The sequence below is a fragment of the Pristiophorus japonicus genome, chromosome 11 (assembly GCF_044704955.1).
Source record: "Pristiophorus japonicus isolate sPriJap1 chromosome 11, sPriJap1.hap1, whole genome shotgun sequence".
Classification (NCBI taxonomy): Eukaryota; Metazoa; Chordata; class Chondrichthyes; family Pristiophoridae; genus Pristiophorus; species Pristiophorus japonicus.
In genome coordinates this window covers 89152065-89176330 of record NC_091987.1, presented here as the reverse complement: position 1 = coordinate 89176330, position 24266 = coordinate 89152065, and the positions used below count along the sequence as shown (strand labels likewise).

Here is a 24266-nt window from a genome sequence, read left to right as displayed (position 1 = left end):
GTTCCTCCTTGTATCCTTGTTGTATTGCAATCATAACTCATTGCACTGTCTCTTTCTCGAACTCATTCTTTCAAGACCTTAAAACTGGAACTCTTTATTTCCCTCTGCCTTTCCTCCTGTTCAACAGTCTTTAGACTTTTAAAACCCAAACTTGGCCTAACCTAGTACAGGTTGAACCTCTCTTATCCGGCACCACCCCTTGTCCGGCACCATTCCCGGGTGGCGCATGCGCAGAATACAGCTGATCAAAATCCTACTCACCAATATAATCTTTCTCCTTGATCGGCTGCCTCCTCCTCGCCGCCCTGCTGGAACTCCTACAGCCACAGTCCTTGGGCCGGCCGCTCCTCCCTACAGCACTCCTTCCGGGGGGTCAGGCCAACACTTTGAGGCCTGCCAACACTTTGGGCCCTGCCGACTCTTTGGGGCCCATGCAGGCCGTTGACCTTTTCCCCTCCCACCCCCCCCACCCCCACCCCCACTGACCTCAGAAAAGTAACCAAGGAAAAGTAGTGTTTAAATAGAATCATAGAATGGTTACAGCATCATGCTCATGCCAGCTCGCTGCAGGAGCACTTCAGCGAGCCGCACTCCCCTGCCCTTCCCCTGTTGCCCTGCAATTTTTTTTCCTGCAGATATTTATCCAACTCCATTTTCAAAACCACAATTGAAACTGCCTCCACCACCCTTTCAGACAGTGCATTCCAGATCATAACCACTCTGCATAAAAAAGTTTTTCCTCATGTCGTCTTTGGTTCTTCTGCCAATCACTTTAAATCTGTGTCCTCTGGTTCTCGACCATTCCACCAATGGAACACAGTTCCTATCTACTCTTTCTAGACCCTTCATGGTTTTGAGCATCTCTATCAAATCTCCTCTCAACCTTCTCTGCTCTAAGGAGAACAACCCCAGCTTCTCCATTCTATCCACGTAACTGTAGTCCCTCATCCCTAGAATCATTCTTGTAAATCTTTTCTGCACCCTCTCCAAGCCCTTCACATCCTTCCTAAAGTGTGGTGCCCAGAATTGGATACAATACTCCAGTTGAGGCCAAACCAGTGTTTTATAAAGGTTCAGAACTTCCTTGCTTTTGTACTCTATGGGCTGGAAATTCGGCAATTTTGTGACTGGGTTTTTGGTGCTATTTCAGCTTTTTTGGCAAAAACACGGTCGGCGGAAATTTCGGTGACGTTTTGCGGTGGCGGTTTTCAAATACCGCTGGAGAGAGACCGTCGCCGTACAAGACTCAAACTATCGCTTTCGCCAAAAATTTGGCTCTGTGTGCACCAGTATTTTGCACAAAAAAGACCAACAGAAAAAGCTGCATTGCAGTCCTTGGAGCAGCGGCATGTATGAAGACCTGCAAAAATGGTAAGTTAAAGTTTTTATTAATTCTTTTGCAGCGATTCGCCAGATAAATGTCTTGGAAATGTTTTGTGAATTTTTTTCCAAATTATTTTTAGGTGTTTTCTGCTCCCCCTAGGCCCAACTCGCAGTGGTATCGGCCTCGGACTAAAGTTGCCGAAATTCGCAGTTTACACCACGAATCCTCGTGCAACACTTATTTTTACTGCTGCGCAAATTAAACCTTGAACTTACGGCCTCATAGCGATAATGGTAATCATGGCGAAAAAATACTGTTATCGCTGAGAACTGAATTTCTAGCCCTATGCCTCTATTTATGAAGCCCAGGATCCTGTATGCTTTTTAAATTGCTTTTTCAACCTGCTCTGCCACCTTCAACAAATTGTGCACATATACAGCCAGGTCTCTCTGCACCCCCTTTAGGATTGTACCCTTTAGTTTATATTGACTCTCCTCGTTCTTCCTACCAAAATGTATCACTTCACACTTTTCTGCATTAAATTTCATCTGCCACATGCCTGCCCATTCCACCAGCCTGTCTATGTCTTCTTGAAGTCGATCACTATCCTCCTCATGGTTCACTATACTTCCAGGTTTTGTGTCCTCTGCAAATTTTGAAATTGAAAACCATTTCTGTGATATTTCTACAGTATTGATCACAATGATCGCAAAAAAAGGTTATTCAGTCATTATCTCATTGCTGTTTGTGGGAGCTAGCTGTGCTGCCACATTTCCTACATTATAACAGTAAACTACTCTCTCCCTCCCTCAGTTTGTGTTGCTCTCTGAGGACACTTGAAATTTCCAGGCGATTTTTGTTGGCTCCGATATCATCATCCCCACAACCAGCAATGAAGCGGGGATACCAGGAGAGAAAGGGAGAATAAGGAGGGAAATGTTCTGGAATACATCTCCTCTTGTGGGAATCAACCTATTTATTGCTTTTCCTCATTTTATTATGTGCTGTACAATGTAGGTACTGGCAGTGTAAAGCCTATCACTATCCAGAACTGCCCAATGTTGGATGTGTTGTACTGTCTGTGGTTGAGAATTTGTCTCAACTTGTATACCACTTCCTGCATTGGTGCCTTATACGGACGTTCCATGTTCTTGTCCATTTAAATGAAGTTGCCTTACATTAGATCATTTCCTTTATTCTTAGAGAAACTATTAGCTGACTAGTTATTTTTCCTATTTAATATTTGTTTCAGGAAGGTACAAATGGTGTAATGTATGTACAGCTTTTTCCTTTCACTTTACTACTCCCTCAGGAAAACCACAAATGAGAACGTTTTGTAAAATCTTGGAGCTTCTAGGTACTGTGGAACTGCAGATAAAAATGTTCTATTAGTTGAGACAAAGACTTGAATTTATTTTGTAAATACAAGAAACAGTTGTTGGGAATCAATTTGTACTCCCATCTAAATGTTGGATCACAATCGCTTGTGCAATTCGCACACACTAAGTGGTTGTATTGAGTTGGTTCATTCGGAATGCTTCGAGCATAGCAAATCCTCCGGTTTCACATATAATTTGCAAAGCTCTGATGCTGGTTTCACACTAACTTCTAAAGTCTGATTTAGATCCCTTTTGGGTCAGATTGGCTGTGTTAACTCCTGTAGTATAGTAGTTACTGCCAGTCTGATTTCACCTTATGATTATTTTACCCAGACCAGAAGCTCCTTTAATTGTGCGAGGACAAGAAATGAGACTAGGGTTTTTTTCCACTTCAACATTATCAAGCCCTTATCCACTTAGCAAGGTGGAGTCATTTATCCAAGTAAGAGTCTACACGAATGGGTGTAGCATAAGGAATAAAACAAGTGAGTTTGAAGCACAAATTCAACTTAAAGGGTATGATGTAATAATCATTACAGAGACCTGACTACAAGATGGGCATGACTGGGATATAAGATCTTTTGAAAGGACAGGAACATTGGGAAAGGAGGAGTAGTAGCAATATTAATAAACGACACATTTACAGCAGTAGAAAAAAGGGATTTCAGTAGGGTGAGTAGACAGTGGAAACCGTTTGGGTAGAATTAAGGAACAGCAAAGGATGTGGTGGAAATTGCCTCTAGTAATGATGTAGTGATGGGATGTATAAGTACAGAAATCAGAGAAGCATGTAGCAAAAACGATGCGTTGGAGGGTGATTTTAATTTGCACATAGATGGGGAGAAGCAGAACAGCAAGTTGTAAAGGCAGCAAATTTCTAGAGTGTATTCGCGACAGTTTTCTGGATCAATATGTTTTTAGCACCGACAAGGGAACATGCCATACTAGATTTAGTGATGAGTAACAAAACCAAAATAATTAACAATCTGAGGTAAGGGAACATCTTGTGAATAGTGACCATAATATGATCGACTTTGATACCGAGAAGGGATAGTCATAAACCAAAGTTTTATATTTAAGTAAGGCAATCTTCGAAGGGATGAGACCTAAAGTGATCAAAGTGAACTCGGCTGACTGTTAACTGGTAAATCTACAAACAGTGGGAAGTATTCAAAGAAGTATTTGGTACAATACAAAACCAGTAGATAACCCTAAAAGGAAAAAGCTCCACTTGTGCAGTTAAGCAACCATGGTCAACAAATGAGGCTTACACAAATGCAAAGAAATCCAGCAGACTGGGAGAGCCTATTAAAAGCAACAAATGGAAACAAAGAAAGTATTAAGAGCAAAAAGTGAATATGAAAAAATCCTTGCAAAGGATATCAAAGCTAATGGTAAAAGTGTTTATAAATGTATTAATCGCACACTCTGAGGCCGATCTCCAAACTATCGTCAACATCTTCACCGTAAGATAAGAGAGCATGGGCCTTACTCTAAACATCTGTAAAACAAAGGTCCTCTATCAACCTGCCCCCGTCACACAGTTCTGCCCCCGATTATCAAAATCCACGATGAGGCCTTGGATAACGTGGACCAATTTCCATACCTCAGGAGCGTACTGTCAACAAGGGCAGATGTCGATGACAAGGTCCACACCGCCTTCAGTATACCAGCGCAGCCTTTGGTCGCCTGAGGAAGAGCGTGTTTGAAGACCAGGACCTCCAACTTGGCACCAGGCTCATGGTCTACAGAGCAGTAGTGATACCCGCCCTTCTATATGCTTCAGGGACATGGACTATTTACAGCAGGCACATCAAAGCACTGGAGCAGTACCATCAACGCTGCCTCCGCAAGATCCTGCAAATCAATTGGCAGGATAGGTGCACCAACGAGGTGTTCTCGCTCAGGCCAACATCCTCAGCATCGAAGCATTGACAATGCTCGATCAGCTTGGATGGATGGGCCACATCGTCCGTATGCCCGATACGAGATTCCCAAAACAAGCACTCTACTCAGAACTCCGACATGGCAAACGAGCCCCAGATGGGCAGAGGAAACATTTCGGGGACACCCTCAAGGCCTTGAAAAAGTGCAACATTCCCACCAACACCTAGGAATCCCTGGCCCAAGACTGCTCAGAGTGGAAGAAAAGCATTCGGGAAGGCGCCGAACACCTCGAGTCTCTTCGCTGGGAGCAAGCAGAAGGAGTGCACGACAACCCAAGCACCCCAACCAACTGGCTCTTCAACCAACATCCCCTCAATCACCTTCTGGCCCACCTGTGACAGAGACTGTCGGTCCCGCATCGGACTCATCAGTCACCTGAGAACTCAATTTTAATGTGGAAGCAAATCATCCTTGACTCCGAGGGACTGCCGAAGAAGAAGAAGAAAGAGGAGAATGGGGAATTTGGGTCAATTAAAGGGACACAAGTGATACTGTAATCAAAAATAAGGAAATAGCAAACATATTGACTGAGTACTTTGTACTCATTGTCTTCACAGTAGAGGAAGAGGATAAAACAAGGGAAACTAAAATGGTCATTTCTGAAAAGTCCTGGAGTGTGATGTGTGACCAGTGAGACCAATATACTGAATTTTGCAGCACTTAAATAATTTGGTATGCACGCTACACCAGGATCACCCTGGAATGCAAAGATAACCTTGGGCTTCTTTTCTCCTTTACTAACCGTCACCTTAAACCCCTCTCCCTGCCTCCCTCCACACTCACCTCCCAGGAGCTTGGATTTATCTGTCACTAAATTGAAACCATCTATTCAGCTGCCACATCTCTCCCTTCCTCTTGACCACCTTTCTCCAAGGGTCCCCCCCTTACCTAACTGTGAACTTGCATCTTTCTATAGTTTCCCTCCTATCTTGACTATTGCAGTGTTCTCCTAACCGGCCTCCAATCTTCCATCCTCCATAAAAGTTCATCAAAAACTTTGCTGCCAGTATCCTAACATGCACTAAGTCCCATTCCATCATACCAATGCTCGCTGTCCTACATTGGCTCCCGGTGCATCAGTGCCTCAATTTTAAAATGTTTATCTTCACTTACAGGAAAGACGTGCTTGCACTTGAGAGGGTACAGAGGAGATTTAGGAGGATGTTGCCTGGATTGGAGAATTTTAGCTATGAGAAAAGATTGGATAGGCTGAGTTTGTTTTCTTTGGAACAGAGGAGGCTGAGGGAAGACCTTATTGAGTGTATTAAATTATGAGAGGCCTAGATAGGTCCATCCTACCCACTCTTGTTTCCTTAGCAGAGGGGTCAATAACCAGGGGGCATAGATTTAAAGTAATTGGTAGAAGGTTTAGAGGAGATTGGAGGGAAAATTTCTTCACCCAAAGGGTGGTGGGGGTCTGGAACTCTCTGCCTGAGGCCGAAACCCTCACCACATTTAAAAAATATTTGGATGTGCACTTGGAGGTGCCGTAACCTACCCAGGGCTACGGACCAAGAGCTGGAAAGTGGGATTAGGCTGGATAGCTCTTTGTTGGCAGGCATAGACATGATGGGCCGAAATGGCCTTCTTCCGTGCTGTAAATTTCTATGATTCTATAATTCAAATTCTTCCATGGCCTCACCTCTCGCTATCTCTAACTTCCTCCAGCCCTACAACCCTCTGAGAACTGCATTCCTCCAAATTGGGTCTCTTGTGCATCCTCCCATTTGTTCACCCCATCCGCCGTGCCTTCAGCCGTCTAAGCTTAAAGCACTGAAATTCCTTCCCTAAACCTCTCCGCCTCCACCTCTCTCATCTTAAAACCTACCTCTTTGATGAAACTTTTAGTCACCTATTTCTAATATCTCCTCTTTTGGCTCAGAGTCAATGTTTGTCTTGATTATCTTCCTGTGAAGCACCTTGACATGTTTAACTACGTTAAAGGTGCTATATAAATGGAAGTTGCATAGATAGAGACGATTGATTGTCATGTGGAACATGGTTAGAATCATAGAAACTATGGTACAGAAAGAGACCATTCAGCCCATCGTGTCTGTGTCAGCCAAAAAAGAATTAAGCTGCCTAATCTCACAGGTTCTTGAGCTGCTGGGAAATGTCCTATCTTGTAAAATAGCTAGTCAAAGTTGAATTGTGCAGTCTCTTAAGTTCAGATAAATATTATAGAGTTTCATTGAATTACCTGTGAAAGGCAGAGCAATACTTTGCCAATCCTATCTCAGGAGTTTAAATACATTCAGTCGGGTCAATGATGAGACAGAGGATGTACCTGGATTGTAGACTGAACAAGCTTGATGCAGCAAATGAATGTTTCTTCTTCTGTGTAAGTGATCTTAAGTTTATGGATGAGGCCGCGTTGCCCAATATCTAACTCTATGATGTGTAACAATAGGACCCCCTTGTGTTACTAACCAGATAGCAGGTTTTTCACAAGATGGACTGAAATAGATACGAAAAGGCCAGATACGAATCGACAGACAAGAAGTGAACATGCAGAGTAACAAAGTAAATTCCAATTTCTTAGCTCAGTTTCGCTTCTCTCCTTGAGAATATGGAGAAATTAATAAACGTCACGCACTGTCCCATCTATCGGCTGACTTGTTTTTGGCATTACCTTTCTTTCAGACTACTTCCAACTGATCTCTTGCATTTTATTTAGCTTCCAACTCGAGGCCTAGGGTTTTGTACCACAATCTCTTCCTTAAAACCTGTCTGCCCATATGGCCCTTTGTGTCCACAGCCAAGGGGTGGTAGATACCAACTTCCTGTACTGATTTGCTAGTAGGCCTGTTGATGAAATCAACTACTTCTCCAATCCCCAAGGGGTATGAATTTTAAAAAGGATATTTTCCACAATTCTCAATGAATGGAGGTCGCCCTGGCTAACAGGTCTGAAATGAGACAATTGACTCGTATTGCATCATTTTGAAGCAGACAGCCTAGCGATTTCACAAATTCACATGTCTGGTTTCAGTACACATCGTAAACGCTTGTAGTCTATGGCTTTCCCTTTTTAAACCTGTGCAAATTCATTGTGTTTCAAAACACAGCCCTTTAAACATAAACCAATTCCAAAATCTTTTCCGTGAAGAAAAAAATGAATTGAAATCACTAAATGTGACGGGCAGGAAGGGCTTCCATTCTCTAGTAATCCAGACTTTACTCTAGCTAAGGGTAATTAGATCAGCCAATGAAGAGGCCTACCAGTGAACAAAATCTGGGACTGCACAAGCCACTTTGGGGAGACAGAGGGACATTTTTCCAGTGAATGCTGTTAGTCCACTTATTGCTTGGTGTCAGCAATACATGATCTGCCTCCTGTCACCAAACATATACACATTCTGGTGTACTCACTCAGTAATATAGTTTAAAGTTTGTTCACATTTTAGAATACCGTCAACATTTGGTAACAGCAGTTTTAAAGCTAAGTTGTATTCAAGGAAATGTAACCATGGCAACCTTCTCAATATCTTCAAACAAGGGTCTCTGGGAAAACGTTTTGTATCCTGTTTCGTAAAACGGGTTTGTAAGTTTAATCTCTGCTTGGGACCTAAATCGAGTACTGCATAAGCTTATGTTTCTCCTTTTGAATTCATGCACTGTTATGAACTTTTTTCACAAAGAAACATCTCTCCAGTTGGAGCTGGTTTTAGCTGGACAATTTGGCAAACTTCAGGTGCTCATTATTAAGCAGCCGTATCTAATATGGCATGAGAGTTGTGTGGTCCCTCAACTATATTCAAAATTCCTGCCTGAGGTACTCCCTGATTTCATTTTCAGCAGGAAATTACTGTTCCTTCCTCCACATGAGTCTGATCAGAAACAAAAGTTCTATTATGTGGATGCTGAAAGAGCTCTCACCAGTTGTATTGACAGAACAAAAGTGTTTCTTAAACCTCAACAATGCTTTTGTGTCTAATGGGACATGTGCATCTGGTAATGCCATGTCTAAGCAAAACTTAGTGCACTTACATCTGTTAATACGTTATCTAAATAATCTTCGAAAAATGGGTATTGGAATGCATTTTACATAGTAGGCAAACAAATTGCAGGTGAAGCAAGAGATGTTCTTCAAAGTAAACTTTGAGGGATACTGTAAGACAGCATCTCCATTGCTGTTTGGATTAATCAGTCAAACTTGAACCACAGCTTGGAACCTCTGTTTTATGAGGTGTTTCATGTAGTGTATGGCCTTCCTTATCCTTCCAGGTTATGTTCAGTCAGTCTCTTATGCTGTAGAAATCTGAATGGAAACATTCTATTCAAAGACATTTGTTGTAATTAGTTATTACTGTATAATATTTATTATGGTTTAAGTCGGCTTTTTGTTCATTGAATGTGTAGGGTATTAAAGTACATTTGTCTTTCTTCTAACATAGCCCCACCCATCCAGCTGTGAGTTCATTTTTTGTGAAACTTCTCTGAATAGCTGTGCAATTGCTAGTTATTATTAGTTTGTTTTTCTGCTTAGTTTTTACCTAATAAAAACGCACCACTGTTGCATCATCCCAGAAAAGGTGTCCACGTGGAATGGGAAGGGAAGGTCATGTGGATAACGTTGAAATGTCATCTGTATCAAATTGTCTTAAGAGTTAACATCTTGTCATCTGGGTTTAATTCTTCAATATGTGGGGGGTGTTTTCATTCAAAGAAGGAAGATTACCCTACAGATTAGGCAAACATTATACATATTTGGGAATGGAAAAATGCTGGAATTAATTGGAGTTGAACTTAGATTAGCCTTGAGAATGACTCTCTTGTGGTATATGGATAACCTCTGAATGTCAAAATTAAGTTGCAGTACCATGATTCATACTTACTAAAATCTATTATAATCTCAGTTAAATGAAAACCATGTTAATAATTAAACAAAAAAGTGGCAAAATTGCATCAAAGAAGCTGTGTGTCATCACCATAGAATAATAGTCATCCCTTTCACAATAAGTTACGCTGTTGCTGAAAATCAAAATTTTAAAAACTTTTTAAGACCATAATTGAAGTATTATGCAAGTACTAACTGAAACAAATGAATATCAATGGAATTTTCCAGTTGTGTACATCCCATTTGAATTTTGCTAATGTAAAGATTTTGAGAGATGAGCGTTTATGTGAACGAGTGGGTGAGGCAATATTGTTCTCCTCCTGTCATAGTTTTGTTTCTAAAATTTCAAAGTGTTGGGAACCAGATGTGCGTCTGCAAATTCAGCAAAGCTCTGATAACCCAGACCTAATGGTAATGTGCAGTTCTTTAAAAGGAAATAATCAAGATAGAGGTCTCCTGGTGACTCAGTAGATAAAGACATGATAGAATCAAGGGGTTTTGCAGCCTGTAAGAGCCATTCGACCAGATGCACCTAGCCAATTTTCCTGCCCTTTAAATTTTCTCTCTTTCAAATATTTATCCACTTCCCTTTTATAAGCTATTCTGCTTCCATCACTGTTTGTGAGAGGACATCCTAACAACCTTCTGTATAAAAAGGTTCTGACAAATTCTCACTTCATTTATTTGGCGGTGATCTTAAATTTATTGATTCTGACCAATGAAAGTAGTTTTACCCTATGTTACAAGTTTTAGTTTTGGGTCCATTTTATTCTGTAGGCTAATGCAGTGCTAGTTACTCCTGTCTCCAAGTGTCTTAAGTTCAAGAGTATACCTGTACTGCCTAACATCTAGTTAAACAATAGCGTATCCCAGGGGTTTCGCAGTAGGACCCCTTCCCCACCGTGATCTGAACTGGATGTTGTGGTTTTTTTTGTATGTGCTTCATGTGCACTCTTCCAATCTTTACGAAAGCAGACTGAAAAACACTTAGTGGGCCAAGGCCAGACCAATGTCTCATTATACTTTAGCAGCACTTGTTGATGTTCCGGTGTTTTGCCCCACTCTCATTCTCCGCCATTTGCTTCATGTGATTCGATTCTGTGAAAGTAATGTTTATATTTTCAGACTGATGATGGTAACAGGAAGAAAGATTCTGCTCTGCCACACAGCAACAAAAAAAATATACTGCATGAATTGACCATATTTAATTGGGGAATAATTTCCAATGCTGCAATATTTTTAGAATCTGTTTGAACATGCAGACTCAATACTGGGATATTGAGCCAACATGTACAAGTTAATTCCAAAAATAGCACTGAAATGTGGAACATGGAGTATCTCTGAAATGTAGCCAGTTTGTGATCTTAAATAGGAAATGATTATTTGTGGCCCGTGACAACTATTAAAGGAAAAATAGTCTCATTATTTTCGGTTATGTTTGTGCATATTTAATTTCCATCCATGGGGTAATGTTATAAGTATTGTTAGAATTTTTTAATGTTTGTAGTCCCTTTTAGCACATTGGATTTATGCTCTTGGGAGGTCTGTACAAAAAACCTAATTGGAGCGATTGCATAAATGACAGTTGGAGCTTGTAACATTGAATTATTGTTTGTCCAAACACTTTAAATCCTTATGTTCTAAGGTTCCTATTATACCCTGTCTTGCTGACAAAGCTTCATTATTCATATAGTTTTGTTTTCAGTTTGGTTTCCCTTGACTAACTAATTCAATTTGTCAAAGATTCATTCTCCTGTTATTTATCATCTAGACAAAGGACATAGAATATTAAATATCGTGCCTTATCATGTTGCCAGTGTGTCAAAGTACACAAAGCATTACAATTAAAAAGAAAATTGTCACTCAGATGTCAATTATATGCCGGTAGGAATGTAACTGTCACAAGAGTATTAAAGCACAGAAAAAGAACATATAATTTCTTAGCAAAACAGTTGCTTCCTATCCAACACCAATATCTAGCATGTTCCTCCAGTGGCTCAACACATTTTCATCATGGACTATATACAGCAGACATCTCAAAGCGCTGGAGAAGTACCACCAGCGCTGCCTCCGCAAGATCCTGCAAATGCACTGGGAGGAAAACGCACCAATGTCAGTGTTCTCGATTAGGCCACCGTTCCCAGCATCGAAGCGCTGACCACACTTGATCAGCTCCGTTAGGCAGGTCACATCGTCCTCATGCCCGACAGGAGACTCCCTAAGCAAATGCTCTACTCTGAACTCCTGCATGGCAAGCGAGCCCCAGGTGGACAGAGGAAATGCTTCAAGGACACCCTGAAAGCCTCCTTGATAAAAGTGTAACATCCCCATCGGCACCTGGGAATCCTTGGCCCAAGACCGCCCAAAGTGGAGGAAGAGCATCCGGGAGGGCGCTGAGCACCTCGAGTCTCGTTGTCGAGAGCATGCAGATACCAAGCATAGACAGTGGAAGGAGCGTGTGGCAAACCAGGCTCCCCACCCACCCTTTCCTTTAACCACTGTCTGTCCCACCTGTTTCAGAGACTGTAATTCCCACATTGGACTGCACAGCCACCTGAGAACTCACTTTTAGAGTGGACGCTAGTCTTCCTTGATTTCGAGGGAATGCCTATGATAAGCATTTGAAGAATTAATACATAATTTACAACAAACATATATTCCTTTTAAGGCTCAAAAACCTCACAAGTAAAGTGATCCAACCATGGCTAACGAGAAGTTAAAGGTAGTATTAGATCAAAGGAAGAGGCTTAATATGTTGCCAAAAAGAGCAGTCAGCATGAAAATTGAGAGAATTTTAGAATTCAGCAAAGGAGGACCAAGAAATTAATGAAGAAAGTGAAAATAGAATAGGAGAGTAAACTAGAGAGAGAAACATTAAAAACAGACTGTAAAAGCTTCTATAGGTATGTAAAAAGAAAAAGATTAGCAAAAGTAAATGTGGGTCCCCTCCAGGCTGAGACAAGAGAAATTATAATGGGGAATAAGGAAATGGCAGAGAATTTAAACCAATACTTTGACTGTCTTCACGGAGGAAGACACAGAAAAACCTCCTGGAAGTAGTGAAGTATCAGGGGTCGAGCGAGAATGAGGAACTAAAAGAAATTAATATTAGTAAACAAAAGTACTGGAGAAATTAATGGGACTGAAAGCCGATAAATCCCCTGGACCTGAAAGACTACATCCTCAGGTTTTGAAAGAGGTGGCTTTAGAGATAGTGGATGCGTTGGTTGTCATTTTCCAAAATTCCATAGATTCTAGAATGTTTCCCGCAGATTAGAAGGTAGCTAATGTAACCCCGCTTTTTAAGAAAGGAGGGAGGGAGAAATCTGGAAACTACAGACCAGTTAGCTTGATATCAGTAGTAAAGAAAATGCTGGATTCTACTATTAAGAATGTGGTAACAGGGCACTGAGAAAATAATAATAGGATTGGGCAGAGTCAACATGGATTTATGAAAGGGAAATCATGTTTGACGAATTCGTTAAGAGTTTTTTGAGGTTGTAAAAGCAGAATAGATAAGGGGGGGACCAGTGGATGTGGTGTACTTGGATTTTCAGAAGACATTCAATAAGGTGCCATACAAGAGGCTATTGAACAAAATTAGGGCTCATGGGATTGAGGGTAATATACGAGCATGAATTGAGGATTGGTTAATGGACAGAAAACAGAGTAGGAATAAACAGGTCATTTTCAGGTTGGCAGACTGTAACTAGTGGGGTGCCGCAAGGATCGGTGCTTGGGCCTCAGCTATTCACAATCTATATCAATGATTGGGATAAGGGGACCAAATGTAATATATCCAAGTTTGCTGATGATACAAAGCTAGGTGGGAATGTGAGGAGGATGCAAAGAGACTTCAAGAGGATATAGACAGGCTAAGTGAGTGGGCAAATAGAATATAATGTTAAGAAATGTGAAGTTATCCTTTTTGGTAGGGAAAATAGAAAAGCAGTGTATTTTGTAAATGGTGAGAGATTGAGAAATGTTGGTGTTCAGAGGGACCTGGGTGCCCTTGTACATGAATCACTGAAAGTTAATATGCAGGTACAGCAAGCAAATAAGAAAGCAAATGGTACGTTGGCCGTTGTTACAAGAGGATTTGAGTATAAGAGTAAAGACGACTTGATACAATTATATAGGGCCTTAGTGAGAACGCATCTGGAGTATTGTGTACAGTTTTGCTATCATTATTTAAGGAATGATATACTTGCTATTGAGGATGTGCAACGAACATTCACCAGACTGATTCCTGGGCTGGGGGGATTGTCCTATGACGAGAGATTGAGTAGACCCGGCCCTTTTCTCAAGAGTTTAGAAGAATGAGAGGTGATCTCATTGAAACATACAAAATTCTTAAAGGGCTTGACGGGGTAGGTGCAGGGAGAATGTTTCCTCTGGCTGGGGAGTCTAGAACCAGGGGTCACAATCTCAGAATAAGGGGTCGGCCATTTAGGACTGAGATGAAGAGAAACTTCTTCACTCAGAGGATGGTGAATCTCTGGAATTCTCTACCCCAGAGGGCTGTGAAGGCTCAGCCTTTGAGTATATTCAAAACTGAGATTGATAAATTTTTGGATATTAAGGGAATCAAGGGAGATGGGGATAGTGAAGTTGCGGTAGAAGATCAGCCATGATCTCATTGAATGGTGGAGCAGGCTCGAGGGGCCGAATAGCCTACTCCTGCTCCTAATTCTTATGTTCTTCGGTTCTTATATTCTTAGTAGAGGAAAAAAGAAACTGGGCATTCAGTCAGTTAGGTAGTTCTAGCGAGGAAGCCTGGCCTAGTAAAGGGAAGGTCATTCATCTCAAGCCCATTGCTGGTTAGCATCAAAAGATGGACCAGCAAAAATTAAGTGAGCCTGCTAATGGGGATAGTCGGGGTATTTTTTAAATTATTTTTCTTGTATTCTTGGAGGGTTCTGTAGTTAGTTGAGTCAAGGTAAGATTTAATTACATCTGTTACTATATGTTCATTTGCTGTTTATAAAATAAACTAGCTTAACAATTCTGGCCTCATTTTAAAGTATTTCAGCAGGAAGATTTAAGGAGTGTATGCGAAGGCCAATATTTCCCTTACTTTTTGGATAAGTGACCATTCAAATTTCCGCGCGTGTACCATTTTTCCACTTTACAAGCCAGTAAGTCTTGCGTGGGACCGGCTGCGCAGGTTAATGGGAACGTTGGTGAATGCCTATGCAAAAGACGTGATATCCGGTTCGGATCACCCCTAGGTTGCGCTATCATATAATTAGGTATTGGATAGTACGAGCACACTCTTGAATATAAGATGCTCAGAACAGGTTTGTAGGGCTGGAGGATTATTGAGGGGCAAAGCCATGAAAGGATTTAAACAGAAGATAAAAATGATAAATTTGAGGCATTGTGACTGGGAGCGAATGTAGGTCAACAAGCATAGGTGAGATGGACTTGGTGCAGAACAGGATGCAAGCAGCAGAGTTTTGGATGAAGCTGAAGTTCACGGAGAGTGAAGGATGGGAGGCTGGCAAGGAGAGCATTGAAATAGTCATGTCTGGAGTTGACAACGGCATGGATGAGGATTTCAGCAGCAGATGGGCTGAGGCGCAAGTGGAGATATGTGATGATACCGATGTGGAAGTAGGTGGTCTTGGTCATAGAGAGAATGCAGTGTCGGAACTTCAGTTCAGGGAGAAATAGGATGCTGAATCTGAAGAATAAAACAAATAGGAATATGTTTTGAGCATGTAATGCATATTTGCATTGATAAACTGCTGAGTGATGTTATCTAACTTGCTCAATATCATATTTCTTTATAAAACATGATGATCTGTGTGTTATCACATATTAATATGGAGAGTGACCAAAAGCTTGGAGATCAAAATATGTATTTTGAGGTTTTTAGAGGAGGAGAGAGAGCGGTAGAGAAGTGGCGGGGCTTTGGGAGGGAGCTCCAGAGAACCGGTCGCTGAGGCCTTTGCCACTTATCTTGGGATGAAAGGAGGGGAGAATTCACAAGAGGCCAGAGCCAGAAGACCGAAGGCTATGAGAATGGGAATAAGTCTGGAGGAGGTTGTATAGGCAGGATGGAGTAAGATCGTCGAAGGATGAAATTTTAAATTTAATTGGGGAATAGGGCGCTAGAATGTAATAGATGGTTATTCTGTTTATTTCTATTGTAAGTGAATTGGGAATGTGTTTTTTTTTCACTGTAATCCAATTTTAGTATTATCGTATATTGATTTGAACAATGAAATGCTGCTCTTGTGTACATTTACAGAAATTGCATGACAATCGCATTACATTATTTTAAAGAAACCAATTTTACAGGCAAGTCATTTGCAGCAGTTAAGTTTTTGAAGGAAAATGTCTTAAAGAATTTAACAATAAACCGAAAAATGCATTGCTAGTACATAAATTAGACCCAGGGATTGTCAAACTAGTGCGTGTCTGAACAGAGTGTTTCACAGAACAGTTCTGTCATCCCAAAGACTTGAAGAGTTTTTATCTGGTGAGCATCTGCAACCAGAAGGTACAAGCATGTCTAGAGCATGACTCATTGACTGCAGTTTGTTGGAGGCCTCACTTACTGGGAGTGACCTTCATTTGGAATGGGGTGGGGGGGGTGGGGGGGAAATACTTGGAAGTGAACTCTATATTTCTTTGTGAGAAATATAGAACATAGTTTGAACAGTTCCCACAGCAACACAGAACACGTGACTTTGGTTTGAGAAAGCAAAAAAAGTGTCTAGGGTACAATTTTGTTTGTAATAATGCCTAGAGACTGCTGAATTTTTATATGTTTCTTGTTGCCAATAGCTGACTATTAAGGGAACAGCACAGTTACATCAGTCCAGGAAGGAGGAAGAGAAACTGAGATCTGCCAATTTTGCTAACTCCAGCTATTTAAGAATAATAAAAAAGTGGTTCTGAAAATCCACGGACCCACCATCCAGGTGTAAGTGCCAGAATGCACCTAGCGTTGACCCCAACAAAGTATATAAGGTCAGCGGGAGGTCACAGAATTGTATTATATGTGATGGGCTCCTGCACCACAAGGTGTGCTGTTACAAATTTTGGGTCTGCCTTTATGTATTCTCTCAAGCACACTCGCTCTTGTAAATGGTTCGAGTGTGCTCATACTGCATAATTTTTTTTTTGATTTGCCCACAGCTCCAAACTCTAAACTTCTCCTCTGACTGTCCCACGAAGTCGGGCTTTTTTTGATTTGAAATTTGAAAAAAATCCTGACTTCATGGGACAGTCAGAGGAGCATTTTGGAGCATGAGGCTGGAGCTGTGGACAAATCAAAATAAAACTAGCTACTGCAGCAACAGAACCAACAACAATCTCGAGAGGCGACAAAACCAAAGTGAGCGACAAAATTAGATGTCATCAGAATGCAGATAGATGATTGGTGGCATCTCTTGAAGCGTGGTGGAGCCTAGTGGAGGGGTCGGGACCCAGGAGCAGGAGTGGGAGAAGCAGAGGTTGGAAGTGGCGAGGAGCGGAGGTTGGAAGTGGCGAGGAGCGGAGGTTGGAAGTGGCGAGGAGCGGAGGTTGGAAGCGGCGAGGAGCGGAGGTTGGAAGTGGCGAGGAGCGGAGGTTGGAAGTGGCGAGGAGCGGAGGTTGGGACCGGCGAGGAGCGGAGGTTGGAAGTGGCGAGGAGCGGAGGTTGGAAGTGGCGAGGAGCGGAGGTTGGGACCGGCGAGGAGCGGAGGTTGGAAGTGGCGAGGAGCGGAGGTTGGAAGTGGCGAGGAGCGGAGGTTGGAAGCGGCGAGGAGTGGAGGTTGGGACCGGCGAGGAGCGGAGGTTGGAAGTGGCGAGGAGCGGAGGTTGGAAGTGGCGAGGAGCGGAGGTTGGAAGTGGCGAGGAGCGGAGGTTGGAAGTGGCGAGGAGCGGAGGTTGGAAGTGGCGAGGAGCGGAGGTTGGAAGTGGCGAGGAGCGGAGGTTGGAAGTGGCGAGGAGCGGAGGTTGGAAGTGGCGAGGAGCGGAGGTTGGAAGTGGCGAGGAGCGGAGGTTGGAAGTGGCGAGGAGCGGAGGTTGGAAGTGGCGAGGAGCGGAGGTTGGAAGTGGCGAGGAGCGGAGGTTGGAAGCGGCGAGGAGTGGAGGTTGGAAGTGGTAGTATATAATTACATTATAGAAAAACTCAGAAATATAACAAACAACTAGTTTGTGCTCTGAACTGGCTATTCTTCGCATGTCCTTCACATGTGCCCTGTGCATCTCGCCAATCTTTCCGTAGGCGGACAGAAACACAGCGAGAACCAGGCAGATATGAATCGTTGAGCTTTATTTTACAGATAGCAAGTGAAGTTGCAGAGTAACAGATGTAATGAAATCTCAGCTTGATGAAACTAACTACAGAACCCTCTTTGTGAACTAGAAAATTAATTAAAAAAAATACAACACCTTATCCCTATTAACAGGCCCTGAACTTTTCCCGGTCAACCTTCTGATCCTAACTGGCTCTGGCTTTGAAAATAGTAAGGACCTCCCAAGGATAGGCTTCTTTCCCAGACCTAGTTGACTGACTGCCCATGTCTCTCTTTGCCCTTTTCTCCACGTACTTAATCAGTGGTAAGGGTGATTCCTTCCCAATTACTGATTTGTCAGTAAAACTGGCTACCTCTTTTTTTTATTTGTTCATTGGATGTGGGCATCGCTAGCAAGGCCAGCATTTATTCCTCATCCCTAATTGCCCTTGAGAGGTGGTGATGAGCCGTCTTCTTGAATCGTTGTAGTCCTTGAAGGTGAAGGTACTCCCACTGCTGTTCGGGAAGAGTTCCAGGATTTTGACCCAGCGATGATGAAGGATCCAGGATCAAGTCAGGATGATGTGTGATTTGGAGGGGAGCTTTGAGGTAGTGGTGTTTCCATGCGCCTGCTACCCTTGTCCTTCTAGCTGGTAGAGTTCGCGGATTTGGGAGATGTTGCCGAAGAAGTCTTGGCGAGTTGCTGCAGTGCAACCTGTAGATGGTGTACACTGCAGCCACGGTACGCCGGTGGTGGAGGGAGTGAATATTTAAGGTGGTGGATGGGGTGCCAATCTAGTGGGCTGCTTTGTCCTGGATGGTGTCGAGCTTCTTGTGTTGTTGGACCTGCACTCATCCAGGCAAGTGGAGAGTATTCCACCACACTCCTGACTTGTACCTTGTAAATGGTGAAAAGGCGCTGGGGAGCCTGGAGGTAAGATACTGGCCACAGAATGCCCAGCCTCTGACCTGCTCTTATAGCCACAGTATTTATGTGGCTGGTCCAGTTAAGTTTCTGATCAATAGTGACCCCCAGGATGTTGATGGTGGGGGATTTGGCGATGGTAATGCTGTTGAATGTCAAGGGGTGGTAGTTAGACTCTCGCTTGTTGGAGATAGTCATTGCTTGGCACCTGTGTGGCGCGAATGTTACATGTCACTTATCAGCCCAAGCCTGAATGTCGACCAGCTCTTGCTGCATGCGGACATGAACTGCTTCATTATCTGAGGAATTGTGAATGGCGCTGAACACTATGCAGTCATCAGCGAACATCCCCACTTGTGACCTTATGATTGAGGGAAGGTCATTGATGAAGCAGTTGAAGATGGTTGAGCCTCGGACACTGCCCTGAGGAACACTTGCAGCGATGTCCTGGGGCTGTGATGATTGACCTCCAACCACACAACCATCTTCCTTTGTGCTAGGTATGACTCCAGCCAGTGGAGAGTTTTCCCCCTGATTCCCATTGGTTTCAGTTTTACTAGGCTTCCTTGATGCCAAGGGCAGTCACTCACACCTCACCTCCTGGAAGTAAACTATTTTGTCCATGTTTGGACTAAGGCTGTAATGAAGTTTGGAGGCGCGTGGTCCTGGCCGAACCCAAACTGGACAGTGGTGAGCAGGATATTGGTGAGTAAGTGCCACTTGATAGCACTGTCGATGACGCCTTCCATCACTTTGCTGATGATTGAGAGTAGACTGATTGGACGATAATTGTCCAGATTGGATTTGTCCTGCTTTTTGTGGACAGGACATACCTGGGCAGTTTTCCACATTGTCAGAGAGATGCCAGTGTAGTAGAAATCCTGGAACAGCTTAGCCAGAGGCGCGGCTAATTTCGGAGCACAAATCTTCAGCACGACAGCCGGGATGTTGTCCGGGCCCATAACTTTTACTGTATCCAGTGCATTCAGCCGTTTCTTGATATCACGTGGAGTTGGTTGAAGACGGCTTCTGTGATGGTGGGGACCTCAGGTGGAGGCTGATATGGGTCATCCACTCAGCACTTCTGGCTGAAGATGGTTGCAAAGCTTCAGCCTTGTCTTTTGTACTCATGTGCTGAGCTAAAGTGGGGGGGAGGGTTTAGGTGAGCGAAAATTTAAAAAGTCAGAGAAAGGAGAAGGCAATAGCCAGGGTAGCGAAGGGAAATGGTAACCAGAGTGTGGCGGGAAGGGACAGAATGTATAAAAATAAGAGTGCATTAGAAAGTGGGGTCAAAGCAGGGAAAAATGGTAAAAAGACAAAATTGAAAGCTCTTTATCTAAATGCACGCAGCATTCGTAACAAGATAGATGAGTTGATGGCACAAATTGATATAAATGGGTATAATCAGAGACGTGGTTGCAAAGGTGACCAAGGCTGGCAACTGAATATTCAGGGGTTATATTTGACAATTCGGAAGGATAGACAGAAAGGAAAAGGAGGTTGGGTAGCTCTGTTAATAAAGGATGAGATCAGTGCAGTAGTGAGAAATGATATTGGCTCAGATGATCAAGATGTAGAATCAGTTTGGGTGGAGATAAGAAATAATAAGGGGAAGAAGTCACTGGTGGGCATAGTCCCCTAACAATAGCCACTGGTGGGTGTAGTCTATAGGCACCCTGACAGTAGCTACACTGTTTGTACAGGTCATTTGAAAACAATGCATTGTAGCCCTTTTTTCTTTACCCTCAAGAGACCATTCAACACTGAACAAATGCTTCAGAATGAAATTAATTGAGCGGCTTCAAATTACATACCTAGTGGGTATTTACTAGTACTGGTCACAGGGGTCCAGAGCATCACAGCAATGAGTGGTGTAATGTATTTTGACAATTATATTGCATGGTTTATAATGTCAAAACAACAACTTCATAAGCCCTTTAATATGGTGCATACCACAGGCCAGATAAAAAAGTTATAGCTAATCATTATTCACTACTCATATGCGCTGAAACCCTGCTGCATGACTGTTTTATGAACTTGTATTGCCAACTTGCTTCCTAAGCTTAGTGGTAAAGTTAATATTTTCATTGAACAAAAATACCTCTCCAACAGGCATTTTTATTACATTCCTTTGTCTGCTATTTTAGCAGAGGCGTTAATCAATTTAAAAGAAACAGCTTAATGTCTGCATTTGACAGAGGATTCCCATACAAATCTGTTGTTTTTCTGCTACTATCATTAATCAGCATCTCTGGGTTTACATAACGTGTTGCAAAATGACTGTTTTGTAGGGTAGCTTAAGGAGTGTTGAACTTTGAGGAGCAACTCTTAATCTGAGGTCTGTAAATTCACATCATATTCTTATTTTCTCACTCAAATTTTTGTGGTCATGATCAGGGATGTTAATCCTGAGAATGAACAAATCCTATTCAGGCGTTCATTGTCAGTACCGAGCACTCCCAGGTCAGATATGGCACATTAAGATGCAAAGTAAAGCAACTCTGCCCCAACCACTGGAGAGCACCACAACTGTTTTGCATCAGTGTGACAGTATTTTTCAATTTGCACAGCACAGTGCGATCTTTGAGTGAGACTGGCAATTAGTGCCAAATTAGCGATAGTATTGTGTTGTAAACCCATGCTCACAATGGCAACTGGATTAAATTTGGCCAAACCCATTTCACATCGGATCTTTACAGCCACCAAACACAAGAGACAGGTCTCGGTGGTAAGGACCAGTGATCAATGCTCTGCATCACTCCGTTCCTATGCAAGGCATATTTTGACTGACATTTGTACTTGGCTGTCTATTTTGGGTTAGCTTCACCTAATTCAGTGTCTCTTTCTGTTCAAAAAAAATATGTACAGGTATTGGAAAACATCTGGAGAAAAACTGATGCCAGGTATCAACAGGATAAGCTGTGACGATAGATTGGAGAAGTTCAGGCTTTACAGTAATGAAGACACTTAAGAGAAGATCTCATCAAGGTATACAAACATATTAAATGGTGAATCCAGCAAATTATTTCATAGTCAGGAAAGGAGCATCACAGGAAAGACATTTCAAATTAATGAAAAGCAAACATATATTTAAGAGAATACATTTAAGTGTGATAAATTGTTGTAATAATCTGCTAGTTAGGGTAGTAGAAACAAAAACATTTGAATCGTTCAAAATCCAGTTGGATGCGAAGTTGGATGAACTAATGTAATTGGGGCAAGAGTTTTCCAGTGGTGGACTGTCGTCCATTTCCAAACCTCATAATCATTTTCTGTGAACTGTACAGGATTTTGAAGCATAAGGGAACACACTCGTGGACCTATCAGCTGGTCAGCTTTTGCTCTATCCTTGGAGCTGTTTCGCATCTGGCTGATCAGGGTAGTGCAGGGGTCCCCTGTGGTCATCCCCCTGCAAAACAGATACACCGCTTTGAGTACTGCTGAGGGGGATGACTCATCAGGAGAGAGCAGCAGCAACCAAGTTCATGGCATTGTGGCTGGCTGGCTCTGCTGCACAGGAGGGCAGGAAAAAGAGTGGGAGAGTGATAGTGATAGGGGATTCAATTGTAAGGGGAATAGATAGGCGTTTCTGCGGCCGCAACCGAGACTCCAGGATGGTATGTTGCCTCCCTGGTGCAAGGGTTAAGGATGTCTCGGAGCGGGTGCAGGACATTCTGAAAAGGGAGGGTGAACAGCCAGTTGTCGTCGTGCATATAGGTACCAATGATATAGGTAAAAACCGGGATGAGGTCCTACGAGACGAATTTAGGGAGCTAGGAGTTAAATTAAAAAGTAGGACCTCAAAAGTAGTAATCTCAGGATTGCTACCAGTGCCACGTGTTAGTCAGAATAGGAATCGCAGGATAGCTCAGATGAATACGTGGCTTGAGCAATGGTGCCTAAGGGAGGGATTCAAATTCCTGGGGCATTGGAACCGGTTTTGGGGGAGGTGGGACCAGTACAAACCAGACGTTCTGCACCTGGGCAGGACCGGAACCAATGTTCTAGGGGGAGTGTTTGCTGGTGCTGTTGGGGAGGAGTTAAACTAATATGGCAGGGGGATGGGAACCAATGCAGGGAGACACAGGGAAATAAAATGGAGGCAGAAGCAAAAAAGATAGAAAGGAGAATAGTAAAAGTGGAGGGCAGAGAAACCCAAGGCAAAAACCAAAAAGGACCACATTACAGCAAAATTCTAAAGGGGCAAAGTGTTTTAAAAAGACAAGCCTGAAGGCTCTGTGCTCAATGCGAGGGGTATTCGGAATAAGATGGATGAATTAACTGCGCAGATAGCAGTTAACGGATATGATGTGATTGGCATCACGGAGACATGGCTCCAGGGGACCAAGGCATGGAACTCAACATCCAAGGGTATTCAGCATTTAGGGAGGAGAGACAGAAAGGAAAAGGAGGCGGGGTGGCGTTGCTGGTTAAAGATGAAATCAATGCAATTGTAAGGAAGGACATTAGAATGGATGATGTGGAATCGGTATGGGTGGAGCTACGGAATACCAAAGGCAGAAAACGCAAGTGGGAGTTGTGTACAGGCCACCAAATAGTAGTAGTGAGGTTGGGGACAGCATCAAACAAGAAATAAGAGAGGTGTGCAATAAAGGTACAACAGTAATCATGGGCGACTTTAATCTACATATTGATTGGACTAACCTAACTGGTAGCAATGCGGTGGAGGAGGATTTCGTGGAGTGTATTAGGGATGGTTTTCTAGACCAATATGTCGAGGAACCAACCAGAGAGCTGGCCATCCTAGACTGGGTGATGTGTAATGAGAAGGGACTAATTAGCAATCTTGTTGTGCGAGGCCCCTTGGGAAAGAGTGACCATAATATGGTAGAATTCCTGATTAAGATGGAGAGTGACAAAGTTAATTCGGAAACTAGGGCCCTGAATTTAAGGAATGGTAACTTCAACGATATGAGGCGTGAATTGGCTAGAATAGACTGGCAACGGATACTTAAAGGGTTGACGGTAGATAAGCAATGGCAAACATTTAAACATCACCTGGATGAACTTCAGCAATTGTACATCCCTGTCTGGAGTAAAAATAAAATGGGGAAGGTGGCTCAACCATGGCTAACAAGGGAAATTAAGGATAGTGTTAAAGCCAAGGAAGAGGCATATAAGTTGGCTAAAAAAAGCAACAAACTTGAGGACTGGGAGAAATTTAGAATTCAACAGAGGAGGACTAAGGGTTTAATTAAGAGGGGGAAAATAGAGTACGAGAGGAAGCTTGCAGGGAACATAAAAACTGACTGCAAAAGCTTCTATAGATATGTGAAGAGAAAAAGATTAGTGAAGACAAATGTAGGTCCCTTGCAGTCGGATTCAGGTGAATTTATAATGATGAACAAAGAAATGGCAGACCAATTGAACAAATACTTCGGTTCTGTCTTCACAAAGGAAGACACAAATAACCTTCCAAATGTACGAGGGGACAGTGGGTCTAGTGAGAAGGAGGAACTGAAGGATATCCTTATTAGGTGGGAAATTGTGTTAGGGAAATTGATGGAATTGAAGGCCGATAAATCCCCAGTGTCTGATAGTCTACATCCCAGAGTACTTAAGGAAGTAGCCCTAGAAATAGTGGATGCATGGGTGATCA

At 42.7% G+C, this 24266-nt stretch overlaps 2 protein-coding genes across 8 annotated transcripts in view; one reads left to right on the top strand and one right to left on the bottom strand.

Moving 5' to 3' along the window:
• The window catches only part of cmss1 (cms1 ribosomal small subunit homolog), a 362453-nt gene that overhangs the window by 96150 nt on the left and 242037 nt on the right, over nucleotides 1-24266 (top strand). For all 4 annotated transcript variants that reach the window (XM_070893711.1, XM_070893708.1, XM_070893709.1 and 1 more), the window contains exon 2: nucleotides 21515-21634. In XM_070893711.1, coding sequence (XP_070749812.1) covers nucleotides 21604-21634 — 31 coding nt within the window. In that variant the 5' untranslated portion in view covers nucleotides 21515-21603. The remainder of the gene's footprint in view (nucleotides 1-21514; nucleotides 21635-24266) is intronic.
• Nucleotides 1-24266, bottom strand: part of filip1l (filamin A interacting protein 1-like) — a 293850-nt gene that overhangs the window by 81914 nt on the left and 187670 nt on the right. The window lies entirely within an intron of this gene.